The sequence below is a fragment of the Chelmon rostratus genome, chromosome 13 (genome assembly GCF_017976325.1).
Source record: "Chelmon rostratus isolate fCheRos1 chromosome 13, fCheRos1.pri, whole genome shotgun sequence".
NCBI classification, from domain to species: domain Eukaryota; kingdom Metazoa; phylum Chordata; class Actinopteri; order Chaetodontiformes; family Chaetodontidae; genus Chelmon; species Chelmon rostratus.
In genome coordinates this window covers 11,082,984-11,102,650 of record NC_055670.1, presented here as the reverse complement: position 1 = coordinate 11,102,650, position 19,667 = coordinate 11,082,984, and the positions used below count along the sequence as shown (strand labels likewise).

The 19,667-nt window shown below is 44.7% G+C and overlaps 1 protein-coding gene across 1 annotated transcript in view; it reads left to right on the top strand.

The window, feature by feature from the left end:
- igsf3 (immunoglobulin superfamily, member 3) overlaps positions 1–19,667 on the top strand; it is a 67,754-nt gene that overhangs the window by 16,237 nt on the left and 31,850 nt on the right. Inside the window, exon 2 of the mRNA XM_041950909.1 lies at positions 246–626. Coding sequence (XP_041806843.1) covers positions 246–626 — 381 coding nt within the window. The remainder of the gene's footprint in view (positions 1–245; positions 627–19,667) is intronic.

The window sequence follows — 19,667 nt, the reverse complement described above, 5'->3', positions numbered from 1 at the left end:
GTGTGTCTATGTGCACACCTCAACCTCTATAAGCACTCTCCAGAATGCTTAGCTGCACATGTCACGTTGTTTCTGTATTTCCTGGGAAATGTGGGGTGCATAAACTCTGCCAAATGCTAAATATTTAAAATGCAGTTTTGTAACCCGTGTTCTCTCTTTCCTCTCTCCCTGCCTCCACCCCATCCACTCTATATCTCCCTTTCTCTTTTCTCTCCCTGTCTCTCTCACCCCACCTCTGTCTGTAGCTGGTGTTGCCGTGGCTCAGAGAGTGGTAACGGTGCAAGGTGGACCACTGATACGGACTGAGGGCTCTCACGTGACCATCTGGTGCAACGTGACGGGCTACAAAGAGGGGGTGGAGCAGGACTTTGAGTGGTCCATGTACCTACCATCAGCACCGGACAGGGAGATCCGCATCATCAGCACGGCTCAGCCGAACTATGCCTACGCCGTTTATGCCCAGAGGGTGAATAGCAAAGAGATCTATGTGGAGAGGCTGAGCCGCGATTCAGCTGTGCTCCACATCACCAAAGTGCAGGCTAAGGACCAGGGTCTGTTTGAGTGTTACACACCCAACACAGACGGCCGGTACCTGGGATCCTACAGCGCACGCACTAACCTCACTGGTGAGTCTCTACGCACACACACCATACACACACACTCACACTCTCAATGTACAGATGAACCACCTGTGTGTACAGATGAACCACATGGTGTTACCACAGATGCTCGTGTGGTGACATTAAACATATGGCTGTAAGCACCAGTGTCATATCTGATCATAGTGTTAAAACACAAAGCCAACCCTTAGTTGCTGTATAAATGAATTAAACAACGTGTGTTTACTGATCAATCAGAGGTTTTAAACTCTGTTACATGTGATGTTTAAGTTGTTGTAGCATTAACCTGCTAAGGCGGCCTGAGGGCAAAGTTGACCCACGAGCCTCTGTTGACCCCTCACACTCTGCATTTCATGGACTACAAATGGCATCGTCACTTTATTTTGGCAAAAGCCCCAAAAAAACCTTTACCAATCCTATTCTGAAATACTATCCTGCCTCGGGTTTGCTGAGTGTCATTTAGATTGTAGCAATTTGATGAAGCATACATGTAGTTAGCTACACATGTGCATAATATCAATAAAACTCCAAGGGTATCAGAACAAGATTGTGACACACGGCCTCTACACAAAACAGGCTTTTGTAATCAAGTCCAAATCCAGGAACTGTCTTGAGTAATTTCAAGACACATTGTGCCTTAGTTTTGTAATTCCAACCTGAGGCCTTTGGGGGCCATGCAGGTCTGTGGGGCTCAAGCAGCTGCCTTGCCTGTATGCGCTGTGAACTTGAAAAAAACAACTAAGGCTTAATTTGTATCACAGTCAGACCAGGCTTATCACAAATTAAAAAAAACGAAAACAATAACCAGAGCCTGTCCAAAAACTAGCTGTGATCTGTGCACCTTTTGGAAGGGGTGTGAGAGGAAGTGTTGCACTCCAGCGTCACACAAAGCCCCATCTGTTCTGACCGGGGAAAACCAAGCTCTCCACTAACTCTCTCAGCCTCACTCACACACCCACATTAGTTCCTTGCCCTGAGCTGTTTCAATAACGCACCCAGCGTGTTGGAGTGATGTGACTTTTTCCAGCAGCAGCACTAGTTTCCGTCTTCTGCGCCTTCCTGATCTCTCTCTCTCTCTCCCAGAGACATGCACAGATCTACCCAGCAGGCCTTCAGCACTGACTACACAGCTGTCATAGTTGGGGATTCCATTCCCTTCATAACTCTGCGCCTTTATCCCTGACGTGGCTGACCTTCCTCTCAGGGTCAGAGTGCAAACCAAATGCTTATTGGCAGAAAACCGGAGTTGCAATTTATTTGTCTCCCAGTGTGACACTGTGAACTGAGAACTTTTGGGTCTGCGTTGGGTCAGGCTGCAGAAACAAAAGTCAATGTGCGCTTTAACAGATCAATAGGCCTGGTTCTTGTGTTGAATATCATCAGGACCTCAGCACTTGTATTTTCTAGTATGAGCAGTCTGATGTGAATGTGGGTCAGGGCTCAGGCGCAGGGCACTTTAAAACAGCGCTGCTGATAGCACGCAGTATTTATAGAAATGCGTGTTAGAGAGCAAGACGGAGTGTGTGAGGGGAGGTGTTGAGGGACTTTGTTATCTGAGCCTTTCTGTGTCTTTAACCTCTTAGCCTACTTTCAGAGGTCAGGGGTATGCGGCAGGGTCTCTCCCATCCTTCAGTCCCTCTGTGGTCCCCCAGCAGCTGCACGCCTCCTTAGACTGCTGCGGACAAACAATACCTTGTCCTCCCTCCCCTCCCCCCTCCTATCCCTCTTCTCTTCCTCGTTCTGCTGTCTTTCATTCTGTCATCTGTCTGCCTCCATTCATCAACCCTGGCCTCTTTCTCTAATTTGCTTTTGCCCCGCTGTAGAAGAAAAAAAAAAAAGAGAAAAACCTTTGCCGATGCTGCCTCTGAGAAAATGTGTTTCAAGGGTGATGTCAAAGGACAACCACAACCAGGGGAGTATTATGGAGGAAATATGGGGAGGAAGGACATGAGATAGAGGGGCAGGCGGGAGGTATGTGTCTGTGTGAGTGTGTGTGTCCCTGGTGGTGGGGTGTTTGGGTTAATTGAAGGGGTAGAAGGCCACGCAGTAATTTGTGCCCTGAGTGCTGCATTAAGGCTTACTCACAGGGATGTGTTTCATCCACTGTCCCCTTTTCCGTACCGAGCGCAAAAGAGGGTTTTTATGTGGAACTTAATACCTGATGCCTGAGGAGGAGAACAGTTTCTGCAGTGCAACTGGACACCGTTCTCCCTGATACTGTGACGTTGTGTGTTAGTGTGGGGTATTGTCTGTCACGTAGAATCAGACATCTTTGCCTCACACATGGTTCATTGCCTCTTTGTATGTCCAAGACGAGAGCTTTGAACAAGGCACCCAAATTCTAACCACCACAAATGTAATCTGGCACCTCTCCACATTAATGTCATGTATAGGTATCTCTGTGTACCTGTGTGTGTAATAAAGTACAAATGAGAGTGTAAAGATGGATTTCCCCTAAGTGGGATTAATAAAGGAAGTCTTCTTCTTTACCCTCTTTGCTTTTAACTTAGATTAATCAAAATATAACTCAGCTCAGCCCCTAAGTGCCAATACTGCCTTAGGCTTTGCAGTAATATTACATATGTGAAAAGAATAATTGGCCACCGTGGCACAAATACAGGATTATGTCCTCTAAATTTTGGAGTGACACGAAGATGCAGGAAAATCACAATTCTTCAAAACAGAGAAATGTTAGATGTGATATTTCCATTGAGGTTTTCCTTCAAGACTATGAAAGGAAAGACAGGGTGATCTCCACTGTGGACATACCTATAAATTAAATGTTGGCTTGTAATATGTTTATATTAAGAATGAATATATGAATGAATCTCCTGCTGACAAATCCCACTGAGAATCATCATCCAACTCCTCTGCATCTCCCTTCAGCTCGACAGAGCTTCGTAGTGTTTTCAGTATCGTGGCTTTACGGCCCGCAACTGAACTGATGTGGATTATTCTCACAGGTCTCATCAACCTTGTTTCCACCGGCTGCAGCCAGTTAAAAAACTCTAAAATCCGACTGAATGCTACCTGCTCAGGACCAAACAGCAGAGAGTTAGCGACTAGCTGGTGAACATAGCATTTAGAAGCTAATGGGCAAGATATTTCCCTAAGGAGGATGTGGAGACCAAAAACTGAGCTTAAAATAAGGTGAATGTTGGACTTCACCGTGTGGCCAGAAACTCAACTTCATATAAATGCTAATGTTGGTATCTGCTATATGTGGAAATAAGAAACTTTCACCATTTCAACTTTATACGGTGGTGATGTGCTAGTGTATTTACAGCTTGTTTCTGTTGCCCCCAAGTGGCCAAAAAATGAATTAATGCAGATTTAATTTTTTTTTTTAAATTTTAGCCCAAACTTCCCCCAAAAACACAAACCGTCGGCAAATGAATACTGCTAACAGTTGTTGTCTGTGTAGTCACTGACACTTCTTTACTAACGAGCTTTTACGAGCCAAGAGGAGTAAACCCAAGTCGACGCGCTCGTCATAATGAGCGAATATGTCTCTCAGATGCCACATAAGTGCACCAGTGTGGCATTTGTTCCTCTATTCTATGTGTTTGTGAATGACAGTGGAGTCCTAAAGCGTCAAGGCGTGAGCTACGCTGTGGCACCAGGAAACATTTGGAGATTTTTTTTTGTTGTTGTTGTTGTCTTTTGATAAAAGTAAGATAGCAACAGTGTTATTCATTCACCTGCTGCTGTGGCACCACGGTCTGTCTGAGTGTGTGGCCCACGTAGAGAGTCGAGTGTCCCTCTTAGTAAATGAATGGTGTTCAACTGAAACAGCTTCATTTCTTTTTTTCTGAAGCTATTATTTCTCATCGATTTTGTGTCTTTTTACAGGAGTAGGTGTTGTTTGTGCTCCACTGCTGCCGGTTAAATGTTACACAAGGCATGCGTTAAATCTGGGTGTCATGTAGCTCTTTGAGGTCAAAGGTCACATGTGGTTTCTCCGTGCACTCCTCCATACTCTGATCTTGGAGATTGACTAAGCCCAGTGTGTTGCATTTGAGTGTGTGTTTCTGTATGCTTGTCTGCGCGTCTTTATGTGTGTGTCTGTGTGTGCTTGACTTCCTCCTACACATCAGATTGCAGAAGAAAAGGACAACAGCCTGACACGGCCATCATGGTTGTCCTTATCCTACGCACCAGCCTGTGTGTTAGCGAGTCCAACAGCTAGCAGAACAACAAGCCCTCGCTGAGACAAGTATCACACTGCTCTTACTTACGAAGCTCCCATATACCCTCACTGTCCTAGAAAGCACATAGGAGTCACCATGCTGGCAGTTATACAGATTCGAGCCTCCGCATTTGGCAGTAGCCACCCATTCCCAGTACTGTAGTAATATAGTAATAGAGCTGGAGAAAGAAAGCTTTGGTGAATTTTCAAGCAGAGGCATTCTTGCTTCTTTCTGTTATTCACTGCCACCACATGAGAGAAAGGAAGAAAAGGTTCATCTTCAGATGTGTGACACTAGAAAAAAAAAATCAACTTTGGCAGTGAGTGGTCCTGGAGAAAAGAAAGTGAGATGGATGGTGCGAAGAGGCAGAGATGAGGAAATTGAAAAAGAGAGGAATGGGGACAGAAGCGTCAGTATTGGAAATGGGTAGTTGGGCAATGCTGAATAGAATGTGTGACCAATAAATGATGAGCTCTTCCTCTTGACTCCAATGTGATTGGTTACGCCTCCCCGAGGCATTACCCACAATACAACTGGCGCTATAAGGGTGCGTTTTAAATAGTCTCTGCCTGATGTGATTCCTAAGGTTAATACAGTTACTAACCACCATACAAGCTCTAAATGCAATTAGCCAGCACAAATTGAGGAGACTGAGAAAGAAAGAGGGAGAAGGGAAAAGGCTAGAGATGAGACCTAGGAATTTCAATTAAGGATGAAGAAAACTGTTGGGCGATTCATTTTCAGAACAAGCCACGGTAAAATACCACATTTCTCCACTCATACTTTTCATTGCCATTACATTTATGCCCTATATTTAATTCTCTTCATTTTTAGTGGGCAAAATGAGCCCTTCCACGTGATGAAGCGGTGACCCAACTGTTAGCAAGGAACCTGTGAAGCGGTGCCAACCCAAGGTCAAAATGCAGTTGTGTGTGTGTGTATGCTTGTGCATAAATGTTCCTGAAGAGGGCAAAGAACAGGAGTGTTGATTTTTTGGTAGCATAGCTGAGTTTGTGCGCTGCTAAACATACATACAGAGTAAGCTGTCTGAATCGCGCTTCTGCTGAGCTCAGCTGTGTGTGTGTGTGTGTGTGTGTGTGTGTGTGTGTGTGTGTTTTCATGAGGGAGTTGACGCTGCCAAGTTGCGCTCCTCCACTTCACTTAATGAGATAGACTGAATGTGGAGATGTCATCTCACATTTTATCTTTTACACTGGGTTACACAGACCCCCCCCCCATATCCCTGTCCTCTCTCTCTCCCTCTCTCCTCATCTGAATCCTGATCCCTCCAATCATTCCATCATTCCAAAGCTTCAGAGTAGATTCAGTCTGGTCCACCGCCTCGGCCCCGAGCATGTTGCCCATGCATGGGTGCATGGTTCTGTCGAGGCAGCTGCTCGCTGAGCTTCATCGCAGGAGAAAGGCACGAGGGTGATTGAATGATCGAAGCACATAGCATAAGACTGCGGTGAGAGCCTCTGATTTAATAAAGAGAGAGGAGGAAGGAGGATTTTTTTTTTTTTTAGAGAGAAGGCAAATATATGGGTGAAGCCTGGCGTTGACAAAGACAGATATAGTAAGATGTACTGGAGGAAAAGGTGAATAGAGGAGAGAAAGTGTAGATGAACAGACAAGAGGAGTTGCATCTCTATGCCTGTTGGTATTGATTAGGAGCAGCGGCCTGTGTGTGACTGGAGCATTTTATCTTTGTCGTCTCTCCATGCAGTGACACTTGTGCACCCCCTTTCTCTGGCCTTACCAACACCTCTCAGTTTCATTTACAAATACATTCCCATCTCTGCATTTTGTGTGTGTGCCTGCGCGTGTGTGCTATAAGCTGCGGACCAGGCAGGACTCCAAATGGAAAGAGATTTTATCACCATGTCTGGCTTGCCATTTCCTTGCACATCTCATCTACTTTAGCGGATAGGCCTTCCTGCACAATAACATTACTGCCACTCGGACCCACCGTGCATAGACGCAGTCATACACACACAAACAGGAACACAAACACAGCCGCCGTCACACGCTGTAGCGAGCTGTCAGTCAGGACAGATGTCGCACCCATAATTGAGTCTGAGAGAGACATTGCTGTAGTTCTCCCATCGGAAGACATGCTTTCTACTGAGCATCACTGAAGAGGGCTTTAACAACCCAGCGGATCACCGCGCCAGACAATACAACTGCTGAATGGAACATGTAGCCCTGTGAATACAACGGTGTTGTTGAGCGGAGAAAACCAGACACCTTGATACTTTGAGGTCCAGCAGCTGCACGTGTAATGCACTGTACATGTGCAGACTGGGGACAACTGTGGAGCATTTGCCTTAAATATGGGGAGGGGGATGAAATATGTGCTTAACTCTAATCCTCATAAAGGCTGTACTCAAAGTTGGGGCAATAAATCAGATAAGAAACTCAAATTAGAAGGAATGCAGTAACTACATTTTCAATTCGTCTTCAGACGTGTAACCTCAGCACAAAATGGTCACATCTGGCCTCGCGCACTAGGAACCCGGTGGACCCCTGCAGACCCTCTGGATGAGGCCACGTAGCACTTTAGCCTTGGCTCCAAATACTGCTTGCTGAGTAGAATTTGGGGCCAATTAAGAAGCTGTTGCTATTAAACATGAATCTAAATGCTCTTGTAGCCTACAGACACACTTTCAAGCGTACACTGCCTTGGAAATTTTGGTTGTTACCCTTTTGAAAATATAAATGATGTCAGAGATGCTCTGCATTTAGCTCATCGCCCACGCTACCGAGCTAGGCTAATGAGAAGGGATTTAAAATGTTAACAAATACGTGTGTGCATGTGTGTTGGTGTGTGTTCAGTGTATATATGTTTATTAATGTTTATATAATAGGCTAAAGATGCGCCACTGTTTCTCTAGTTGATTTGATTAGCTTAGCTAAGCGCTAACCCTCAGGGGCCTGCTGCCTCTTCTCCGTGAGATTAACAGAACACAGCCACAGTTTGAATATGAATTCAGCATGAATATGGATGTGAATGGATATGCTAACGAGTGTTTGTGTTCATGTCGCTAAAATGTGTGTCATAAAGAGTGGAACTTGCACTATAATAGCCTCCAGGACTCATGTGAGTGTGGTCCAGGACAGTCAGGCTGCTGCCGCATTGTTTGATGTTGGCGGCTGCTTTGAAGCCTTATCTGCGCGAGCGGGGAGGGCAGGAGGTTTTTCCTGGTTCAAGCCATACATCTGATAACCCCTTTTGACATGTACACAAACACACGCACGCACACACGGGCATCAGAGTCCATTCACGCACATTTGTGCGTACACGCACAGACGCCGGCCCTCACTCAAGGCGGAATGTTCAAGGCACACACTCTTCAGTGGTGTGTCTTGTGTGTGGAGAGGTAGACAACTGGCATTGTTAAAGAGTAACTACACCCAGGCAACTAGTGGTTGGCACGGATGTGGCTGTTTGTGCAACGCAGCTGGCTACGGTCACAAGCACATAGGCCGCACGCCATTTGGCGGTGCCAGCATGCTGATTGTTGCGTAGCTGCAAGGGCAGGGAAACCCCATTAAATGAAGAGCAGGCGACAAATGGGGCGGCAAGTGCGATACTAAATATCTGTCAACTGATAATCAGCAGCACATTGTGAAAATCCTATTGTAAACTTGAATATCGGCTCTTTGAGTTGGCAGCGGCATCAAGATACCTTTTTTTGTGGGTGGATTTAGCCGCAACATGATACTGTTGGAACACACTGAATTTTGTTTACCTGCTGCACAGGTTTCGCGTGCCAAATTGAAATTGAGTTAAAACCACTTCATCTCTAACTCAACACTGTGCACGGCGGGTTTTGGAGCGCACTGATAGACCACATCCAGCTACGATGGTGGGTGTGGTAAGAGGTTCAACAGATACACCTTTTATCCCACAGAGGTCAGTCGTTGGGTGCAGCAGCGCTTTTAACCACCTCCTCGGCCCTCTCTTGGCATGGGCCTGGGAGGAAAGACTGCTGATACCAGTTTAAAGATTAGCATCTCACCCACCTCATTAGCATGCTAATCACAGCCTTGTTATTTGCAATTGGAAACAGAGGTTTAGTTAAAATGTCTCATGTAATGGAACTGAGTGTGGGCTGTAGAGTCAGCCGCAGGCTTATTTTGAGCACAAGTGAAAAGTGAGAGCAGAGAGGCCTCGGAGGCTCAACTCATTTTGGTGGGGCAGCACCAAGGCATGCAAACCGATGGCCCTCAGGCTCCGTCTCATGGACATGCCGCTATCTGAAATCTGCAGTGTGGAATCGAATAATGCACACACGCAGATAGCTAAAAGCTTTGGGAAGGATGTTTGACGCGGTGTGAAGATAATGTGCAAACACATACAGACAGAGGCATGACCGGACCCTCCCTCGGTTGACTGAGGGGTAGACAGCAGGCATATGTTGCCACCTGTGCCGCCATGCCAGGGCGGCCACCTTGGGATGTGGGTAAAGAGGTGTGTGTGTGTGTCCGTGTGTGTGTGTGCGTGTGCGCAAGAGAATGAGAGGGGTGGGGTGGGGTGGAGTTGGCATATGCCTAATTCCCCTCAGTGCTGGCAGCTCAGACAGACAGTTGCTCCCTCATCTGCTGCCCTGCTGGACGGGTGCCTGGTGATTGAGTGCTGCCCACCTCCCTCAGCCACACTTGTTTTTTTTCTCTCTCTCTCTCTCTCTCCCTCAAAGACACTGTTTCTCACACACCAACACAACACATGCACACCTGCTCATATTCTGCACCTCTGGCCAGCTGCCACTTCCTTCTCCGCCCAATCCCTACCTTGCACTGTGCTCCAACAAAATGATATGCTAGATCTTGTCATTGTGTGTTTATGCACAATACAAAAGGCTTTAGATACGTCTGTGTTCCTGGACACATATGCCAGTGTACCTTTATAGGGAAGAAGGCGTGTGAAACGGGCCCAAACACAAGGCTTTGTACACCGATTAAAACACAGTGATATGTTTTGTAAGCTTTACGTGCACACACATGCACACACACACGCACAGACACACACACACACACACAGAAATGGTCAGATGGCTGGGGCTATAACTGGTTCTATCCTCAGGGAAGCCTTTAATTGGTCACAGTGCTTTACCATCTGGGGCTGGAGCGACGGATGGAGGGAGGGATGAAGGGAGATGGTGGGAGCTCCTGTAAGGGGAGAAAGAGAGAAGAGAGAGAAAGGGAAAAAAAAGATGGGGGAGAGACAGTAAGGGCAGCACAGGGACGGAGCTTTTGAGTTTTAATGCTTGCACCTCCAGTAATATTAGAATCATAATATACTTGATAAATGCTGTTTATAGTGTACAAGTGGGAAGGTGTGTTTGAGTGCGAGCGCGAATAATTGCACATTGTGTGTTTGTGCGCCTGTGTGCATTCATGTGTGCCCGTAGGTAGACGAGCTACTGCATGGCAGCGTCTGTAGGGTTGTGTGTGTGTGTGTGTGTGTGTAGAAGTGGTAATGACTCTGGGGTGTGTGTTTGTGCTGATGTTAGCAGACAGAGCAGAACCCTGCACATGTGCTAACAACCTCCAGGACGGCAGCGATGGAGAAGACAAACAGACGCACGCAGGGGTGGCGCCCGTATGTGTTCCTCTGTTCTCGAGCTCCGAGTGTTTTCGCTGTAATTCATGTTATTTGGATACAAGAGCAGACGGAAAATGCCAAAGAAAGTATACGACAGATGAGAAGATGGAGGAAGTGTGTGTGAAGCTGATGAAGATGAGAAGAGAAGTGAAGGGAAAGAAACAGGGAGGGTGATACTGAATTGGGGGGGGGGTTATTTCATGTGTTTAGGCACGATGAGTAAATCTTTGATGCTGTAAAGGATTTCAGTCAACGATAGCTTTGCACACAGCTCTTCTCAAATGCTCTTAGGAAGATTTGTCTTTCATACTCCCACCTCTCTTCAGACTACCCCTCCTCTCACGCCTTGCCTTCTAATCTCCCGCTTACGCTCCATCTTCCCAACACACTCACTCAGGCTCATTTCCTGGCTGGGCCTCAGTGAGAGGTTGTGTCATGTTGTGTATATGTGTGCGCGCCCATGTGTGTTTGCGGGCGTTTTAGTTAGTGTTAAATCCTCCTCTCCTGCCTTTGTGTAAACAGCGTCTCATATTTGAAAGCTTCCCCTCACTACGGATCCCTCTCTTATCGCAACATTCAGCCTTTTAAACGCCACGTCACCATTCTGCCGCTACAATAACAAAGCCCACTCCTTCACTCGCCGGCCATCTTCCTTTTCTTTTCTTCTCCTACTTTCTCCTTTTGTTGTACCTCTCGCTCTCTGTTTGAACCGTCCAGTGAGAAATCCACATTCATACGAGTCCAATGAAACAACCTGGTAAAACATGAAGGATGATTGAGCAGTGCTTTACATATATTCCTATAAATATTTTTTTATATTTCCTTTTGATACCATATATCGACATTGCTTTATCTTGTTTCTAACTTTTTTTTTTTTTGCCACTTTCGGGCCGCCCAGGGAGCTAAAAACACAACACTGACGTACTGTATTTTCACCTTATAAAGCTGATGAAGTGAATAATTCCAGAAAACGTGTTAGCAAGCAGTTGCCTATTTACATATCCAGCAGATAATTATCAGTTATTTGAAATCGGGCAAAAATCCAACCCTTTAATATGACCCCAACATGCGCCCTCTTTTATCACTGTTTTGGTCTCTACCAACTCTGAAGGGAAATATCTGGCTCTTTAGCAGCCAAACCAGTTTGGTGCTGGCCTTAAAACCAAAACAACGAGCTGAAAGACATTTAAAATGCTCTGTCGAGCTGAGGGGCTGTGCAGAGTTGGTTGAAAAGTTCTTGCTATAAGGGACACCTTTCACATCATTCATATCAACTTCCTTACTTTTGAAATTATTGCATGGAGCAGATATAAGAAAGAACCCAGCATGTTGGCAGGTTATCATGCGCCTGCTAAATGTTATATGCTAAATTATAGCATGTCAACCTGTTAACTTCATACGCCTTACCTATCAACTTTCTGCCTTTATCATCTGAATCAGCTGGTCATCAGATGCAGTTCATTCCTCGTTGAAATGACAGATAATATTGGCCAGGGGAATCCGGTCTTTCTCCGTGTGTCTTCTTCTGCCTCCTCAGAGGAAGTTCAGCTTGTTTTATTCAGAAAATTGCCAGGATGTGATTAGCAGAAAAGGGGACTCTTGTAATTGAGCAGTATGAAAATGCATATATTTAAAAAAGATTGCATGAGACAGTTTCAAAGCATGCTGCAGTGGTTTAATCAAAATGCGATGACAGAATTAGTGATCTAAATTTGTGCAGTGATATTAATATATATGCGTACTCTCAGGAGAAAATGTTTGGGCGAGCAGAGGAGAGTACCTCAGTCACTTATACTACTCTTGGTGTGTCAGAGAGCAGCTGTCCCCTTAGGCTTGACTATCTGTGTGTGTTTGGGTGGTGAGAGACACACACGGAGGGAGAGAGGTTTTGATGTGCCTCTCATACTAGCTTTAGGTATAATGAGCTGTACTAGCCACAGGGGCTGAGCTCTGTTTCTCTTTCCCTTTCACAGAGCAGATGTTGCTCCCTTCGCTAGTTTTATGACCCCCTAGGATTACAGGAAAATAAAAAAAAAGCTCACTAAGGTCATTGTCTGAACGACATGAAGGGTACAAGCTGGTTGGTGATCAGCACTCGATGAAATATTGCTGCCTGTGCTTAAGACAGTCTCGAAGGGAGCGAGCTGAAGGAGGAAGGATGCCGAGAAAAACAGAAAAAGTGATAATTGGGTGCTGACAAGCAACTAGTCAAACGAAAAGGGAACTCACCAGATAATGTGGTGGAGAGAGGGGGCGTCGATGGGGGGGATGGAAGCTCGAGTGAGGAGAAAATTGTGAGCAGAAAAATGGGACAGAGCCTGAAGAAGAATGACAGTGTAAGGAGACAGGGAAGAATGCTTCAGACACCCCTTTATTAAATGAAGAGGCCTTTTTTTTCTCAGTCACTGTGACCTCTGTGTTATAGCACAGGACACACACTTACACTCACCCACTCAGACTGATGTTCCATTAGCAGGAAACCTCACAGCTTCTAACTGAAAATCTCATAACAGCATCTGTAAGATCTCTCATATCCTGCCACCCTTTTCCTCCGTCCTCCCTTATTTCTATTTCATCTCGCTTCACATTTTCTAGGAGATTGGATGTGGTGTGTTATGATAGGACTGCCTCTTTGATCATGCAGGATAGCGTGATAGACGTTCAACACGCGGTGCCTCATTTAAACAAAGCTAATTCTGGACAGATTTCTTTTAATTTCTCAAAAATGAAGCAGTTTAAGATTTATTGGGGTTTATTTTCCATCAGTGGTCTGTGATCCTCATAATAAACAGTTGTTAATGCATTCATAATGTATATGGGGTCCATTTATTGTACATATACTAGCTTAGAAAGGAAAGCTTTGCATCTAGCCTGTTTTTGGCCCCATCATATTAGCATACAGATTAGAGCAAATGTGGAAAACTCCCTCTCTTTTCCCTGTTTGCATGGTGGCAGTGGTCCCTTTATTGAGATTGGACCAGCGGTTATTACTGTAAAAAAGGGTGACATCTGTGGCATGACTGTAATATTCACAGATGGTCTTTGACCTTTTATTTTTTTGCCTTCATATGACAGTGAGCACAGACAGGAAACGTGAGGAGAAAGACAGGCAACGTCTGAGATGCTATACAGACCAAAATCAAATCTCCGTCAGACCTCTAGTACACTCATGTTTTTGACTTCTATGTGGCTGCATTCATCATTCAGAAAATAACACTTGAGGAAAAACCTGAGTGGTATTTAGGATAACTAATTGATTATTCTGATTGCTGATGAGCTAAAAATGTGCGTAATCAAGTTCCAACGTTCTGCAGATACAGTAATTATGCGGTAGGGGATAAGTCTTGGATCCTGTTGCTTTTGTTACATGGATGAATGCGATGTGTTAATGAAACATTTGCTCGTTGTGCCAAAATGTATTCAGCATTGTGAAAATCATTTATGCCTCTGACCAAGACCCTAGCTGTTTCAACGTCAAATATTTGACAGCTTTGCAAACTGACAGCTGTCAGCCACTTACAAATAATTGCAAGTGAGTCCACAGTACGATCCACACACAGACTACTGAATGTGCTGTTGTTTCTCATTGTTTTTCCTCATTAAATAGGCGTATCCCATGGCATCAGCACCTGTACCATCAAAAATCAAGCCGTATGGACTACAATTAAAAAGTGTTTTTTGGGATAATTTCACTTTCATTTTTCACAAAAACTCACAGATTTTTTTTTTTTTTTGCATTCATTTTTTTCTCATAACTTAATAAAACCTGGATTTAAAAAAACTAAAGCCCTCCTCTGAAAAGCAATTGTACAATCATAGCTTAGCAACCGGCACGGCAGACCCGTCAAGGTTTGGGTTTCCTCATGCACGGGTCCAGCAATGGCGTTCAAAATGGTCCAGCAATGGCGTTAGCAAGTGGCTAATTCTTGATGAGGGATCAAAAAGTGTAGGTGCATTAGTAGTAATACTTGAGTACTTTTCCTCAATGCTTTTGGTATTTTTCCCCAATTCTTCTCTACATTTTTTTTCTTTTACTTTAAGCATTCCAGGCTGTGGCCATCACTAGACCCAGTTCATAGTGAACTACAGTGGCTACAGCTTCTCAGCAGAGAGCACAGCAACAATAGAGTAAATGGAAGCGTAAAATCCCTGGGTATTGTACAATGTGGATGAAAGATGTCATTAACGAACCCAATATTTTGTCATTAGGACTTAATGAATGCATAATTGTTTCCCTGGGTCCACACAATGCCTAACATCTTTTATGCCTGTATTACATAACACATCAACAACGCGAAGACACAGAAGCAGAAAGATGAAGGAGCGGTGCTCTGCATCTCACACTCGATAAGGTGTTGAGCTCATGTGATTGTGTATGTGTTGTATAATGGATGTGCCCCCTGCTGTGGACCCGGATCCCACAACGCAGCCTTAGACTTCACTCTCACCCCTTTCTTCTCTGTAAAAGAGGGCTCCCACATGTCTCTTTTCTGGCTGCAAGGTGTGATCCTTACGCTGCCCTTTTCTTCTGCTTTTACTCCGGATCCTGTCCTTATTATCAGTACACGCTCTTGGGGGTGATGTGTAGACCTCAGTTCGTCGCAGTTTGCTTTATTGGTTGCTCCGTGTTTCTTGTTTGAAGACCTGCTTGATTTTCAGGTCTCCTGAGGAAGTGGTCGCTTTGTGTTGTTCAGCAGTATTTTTGTTCCTGTGTGTGTGCACATTCATTTAGGGTATTGAAGTAAGTACAAGTAAGTACACTATCTATATATATGCTACAAACAGAATAATAATCATCTATCTGCAGTTGTTTTTGCACTTCCTGCGCACGAGTCATGAGGTGTTGGTGTATGTGTGGGTCTTGGGATGAGAGCACTGCCTCTTTGTTCTTCATCTTTGCTCTTTTCTTTCTTTTCCTCTTTGTCTTCATCCTCACTTTTTCTCTGCTTCCTCCTACTTTACCCTCCTCTCTCCTCTCACCCAATTTCCCAGTTGAACCACTTCATCCCTCATTCTGACTCATCAACAGCTCTCACGGTGAAGAACAAAGGAATGGAGGATGTGAATGGGCAGGATAATGGATAATAAGTGTGAGAAATACAGGTGTAGGCACAGTTTCTGTATTTATCTCTCTTTCTGTTACTTCCTGACCCGATACGCCTGCATGTGTTGCAGCCGGCATCCTGGGTCAGTAAGTGACGTCCGCTTAGTGATGAGGCTGGACTCACATGAAGTGGAGCTGAAGATCGCCCACTCGCTCTGTTTCCCACTCAGCAGTGCTCTCAGTTTCACAGAGTAATTAACAATAATTACCCTACTGGCTTTGCCAAATGGCCATTTGCTTTGCAAGACACACACAAACACAGACACTTAAGGCTATTACACACCGAAAAGCAGTAACCACTTCAGCTGTGGCTGAACATTTGCAGTGTTACGCAGTAGTATTGTGAATGTCAAGCACTAAGTGGCAAAAGTATGTGGACACCCTACCTGTACACCCATATTGGTGGGGGTGTAGCATTGGGGCTACCGGTCCAGAATAACATATTAATACAATTAAAGGTTTATGAGACATGAAAATGCTGCACAAGGATCTGTAATACTAACAGATAGAAACAGTAAAAATAGGCCATTCATGCAGAGTAATTCATCAGGAATGTCATTGGCCAATGCATTACCTTCCCAGATGATGTTGCTTTGAACCTGGCTCACCTTTTTTGCAGGGCAACCCTGCAGTGCTTGACCAGACCCCTGATTTCATTCAAGTGAATGAGAGGGCTGCGTTTTTTTTTTTGTTTTTTTTTTTCACGCAGGGGCTCAAGTCAGTCTGAGCACAGCCTTAGAGTTTTCAGGTTTGGTGTGGTGGAACCTGACTGGCCTGCACGGAGCCCTGACCTCAACCCCATCAAAGTCATTTTGGATGAATTGTAACGCGGCCTGTAAGCCGGGCCTTATCACCCAACACCGCTGCCTGACCTCACTAATGCTTTTTGTAGCTGAAGTGGAGCAAATCCCTGCAGCCAGTTTCCAAAATCTTGTGGAACGCCTTCCCAGCAGAGCAGGGGGTGTTATGGCTGCATAGTAATGGCCATAGTAGAGGAGTAAGATATATAACAATCACACACAGATGTCTACAAACTTTACTCAGTTGTCCACACACTTCTGGCCATGTAGGGTAGCTAGCAGGGTCAGCCCACCAGCTCTCACAGGAGTTTCTGTTGAATGCCTCACATTACAGTTTGTAGTAGTATTTGCCAGCAGGCAGAACATATGTAAATATATGTCAGAGAAAAGCTCCATCATGGAGACTGCCATTGTTACATGCCTTTGACATCTAACTCAGATCTGATGGACCAGCAGCCAGTGGCAAAGTTTGACATTTCCTAACTGAGGCTAAACTACCACCAGACTCTCAATGTAAAAAAAAAAAAAAAACAGAGCCAGCAACTTGCATTTACACTTTCAACAGGCACATAAACACATACATGCACGAGTAAAGGCAGAGAAGCACAAAGAAGTGACAGCTCTGTGGGTGCATACATGTGTTTGTGTTGTTAAAAGGGGAAAGCGTGCGCTTATGTGAGCCAGAACATTTGCAGCAGTGGTAACATCCAGAGGGCAGCGAGAATCTCTCCAGTTCCTCCTGTCATCATCATCTCCCATGACAAGACCACAGCAGAGAGCACAAACAAACACTGCTATTTGATTTCTTGTTGCTTCTTCTTCTTCTTTTTTTTCTTCCTTCTGCTTCTGCAACTTCAGTAGCTGTCGCACGCATCACGGAGAGATGTTAAAAGTTTGGGTGCATGCAGAATGTTCACATCAGACTTCAGAAATTATCCCTTTCTCCCCGTGTCGTCTTTGTGAGATCTGTTTTCCTCCGTTTTTCTGTCCTCGTGTCCCCCACACTTCTATCCCTGTGTGACTGGACTTAAAAGGCCAGCTTGAGGGATGACAACCGTCGCTCACTTGAGAAGGCTGAGCGAGTGAGGGAAGGTCTGGAATGGAGCGAGATGAAAGCAGAAAATTGCAGATGAGGTGGAGCAGGAAGAGAGTAGTTTTAAAGATTTATAAAGGATTGACAGCTTCTGTGTCAGTCAGAAAGGCAGGATAACACATGCATGTTCACATCCACACGAGAACCTCCATCTCAAACTGTGAGAGATTACCTGATTCATCAGCGAAAAATGTTTTAATCACGAGTGATTTTAAATTCCAGTCTCTACGAATGAGATCCAAATGAGGAAAATTACCTTAAACCCTTCATGAAGTCCTTAAATTGTTTATTTATTTCATGGTAATAAACTAGCTCACTGAGTTGCAGTGCAATGCACAGTTTTTTGCAATGGTGAAATGGCAGTGCCTAATGTTTTGAATATTTTAGAATTGCACTAAAAGGAGGCACTGCCATTGACTTTAACACACTTTCTCTGTCAGTTTTTTGGGAGGGAAATTAAATACGTTCATTAAAACTTCCGGAGATATGAACAATATCTGGCATTTGCCATCAGGAACAAATTTTAATATCTGTGTTTACTCTTGGGTAGCGCGATGGTAACACTTAGATGAGCCAGGAAGAGGTTGCAACAGCACAGCTTTTGGCTTGGCAAAGTGGCCACACTTCCTTTTAACTCAGAATCATCCCAAATTGTGTGTGCGTGCGTGCCTGCGTGTGTGGGAATCTGTTAACTCTGTGGTGTCTGACCATTGATGTAGCCACAAAAAGATGGTCCCACCAATGTTTTTTGTTTGTTTGTTTGTTTTTTGCAGCCAAACCATGTTTTTTGGTTTAGGCTAGAATTAGTTGCAGAATATAGGATGATGAGGCTGACAATATAAAAAATGTTATCAATAAATCCTGTGAAAAGGCCAAAATTATCAGTGCGTTAGTCTGGGCCTGTTCACTCTGGCTGAAGACATATAAACAGGTCACAAATTTTCTACTTACATTTCCGCCATATCCTAAAACAGCTGTTGTTCTTTGTAAATGTGACTCACGCAGGAGTGAATGGTGCTTTCGTCAGGGACTATTTTCAGCGTGGATCGATCCGTGGTGCTTCCTGCAGCAGAACGTTGCATGTGAGATTGATTTGAAATAAACTACAGTGCCCATGTTCATTGAAATGAAGAAACATGTTACCCAGTGTGACGGTGCGGCTTATTGATGTGTTTACCATTTTCAGGACGACAGTCTTTACCTGCTGAGTATGGCTCCGCTTTATCAGTCTTTGGCTCCACTGAATAGTTCGATAAATTAGCTGTTTTGGTCTTTTTGTGGGAATTGTTGACTGCAAGAAAAATACAGAATTTTGTCAGATTTGCTCTTTTAAGGCTGTTGTAAGTTAGGCACACACCAGTTATGGTCAAAGTAGAGTAAGTCAATACAGTGTCCTCACAAGTGACTCAAGTGTGTGTGTGTTTGTGTGTGTGCCAGAGAATGCCGTCTCCTGCTGTTCCTAATCCTTCCCAGATTGAGGTCAGTGGGGCTATTGGAGGATCTCGGTGTGTTTACAACCTCATCCCGACCCCTTGAATTGCCGAGATTGGCTGGTGCTGTCTGATTGGTTCTGGTGCCCACGCACGCCAGTGTGTAGGGATCCGATTGGTCCAGAGGACTTGAGATGAAGTCAAAGTTTTAAATACCTGCGTGAGAAGCAGGCGGAGGGATGAGAATCAGCTTGCTGTTGTCACATTGTTCCCCGGGTGGGTCCACATATGGGACAGGAGTCGTTTCCAGAACTGGGTTGCGGTTGTTATAGTAACTACCGGCTGTTCTCAGAGGCCTTCAGCATCATGTAGGAGGGTTGCTATGGCAATGGCAGGTTGTAGCGTAGGTGTGTTGTTGTGGTAACAGTATGTCTATGCGAGGCTGCCGTGTTGACTGGAGAGTCGGAGTGAGAGGACTTGGCAACACCGGGTGATTCAGGGAGCAGAGTCAGACTTTTCTGCCACTTGTCTGATGAAAATGATCTTTTATTTGATCTTTTTTTTTTCAGAAGGAACACTTCACATTATTTTATGATATAGATACAGTTGTGCTCATAAGTTTACATACCCTGGCAGAATTTATGATTTCTTGGTCACTTTTCATAGAATATGAATGATAACACAATTTTTTTTTTTTCATGCATGGTAAGTGGTTGGGTGAAGCCATTTATTATCCAACAACTGTATTTACTCTTTTTAATCATATTGACAGCAGTAACTACTCAAATGACCCTGATCAAAAGTTTACATACCCCAGTTCTT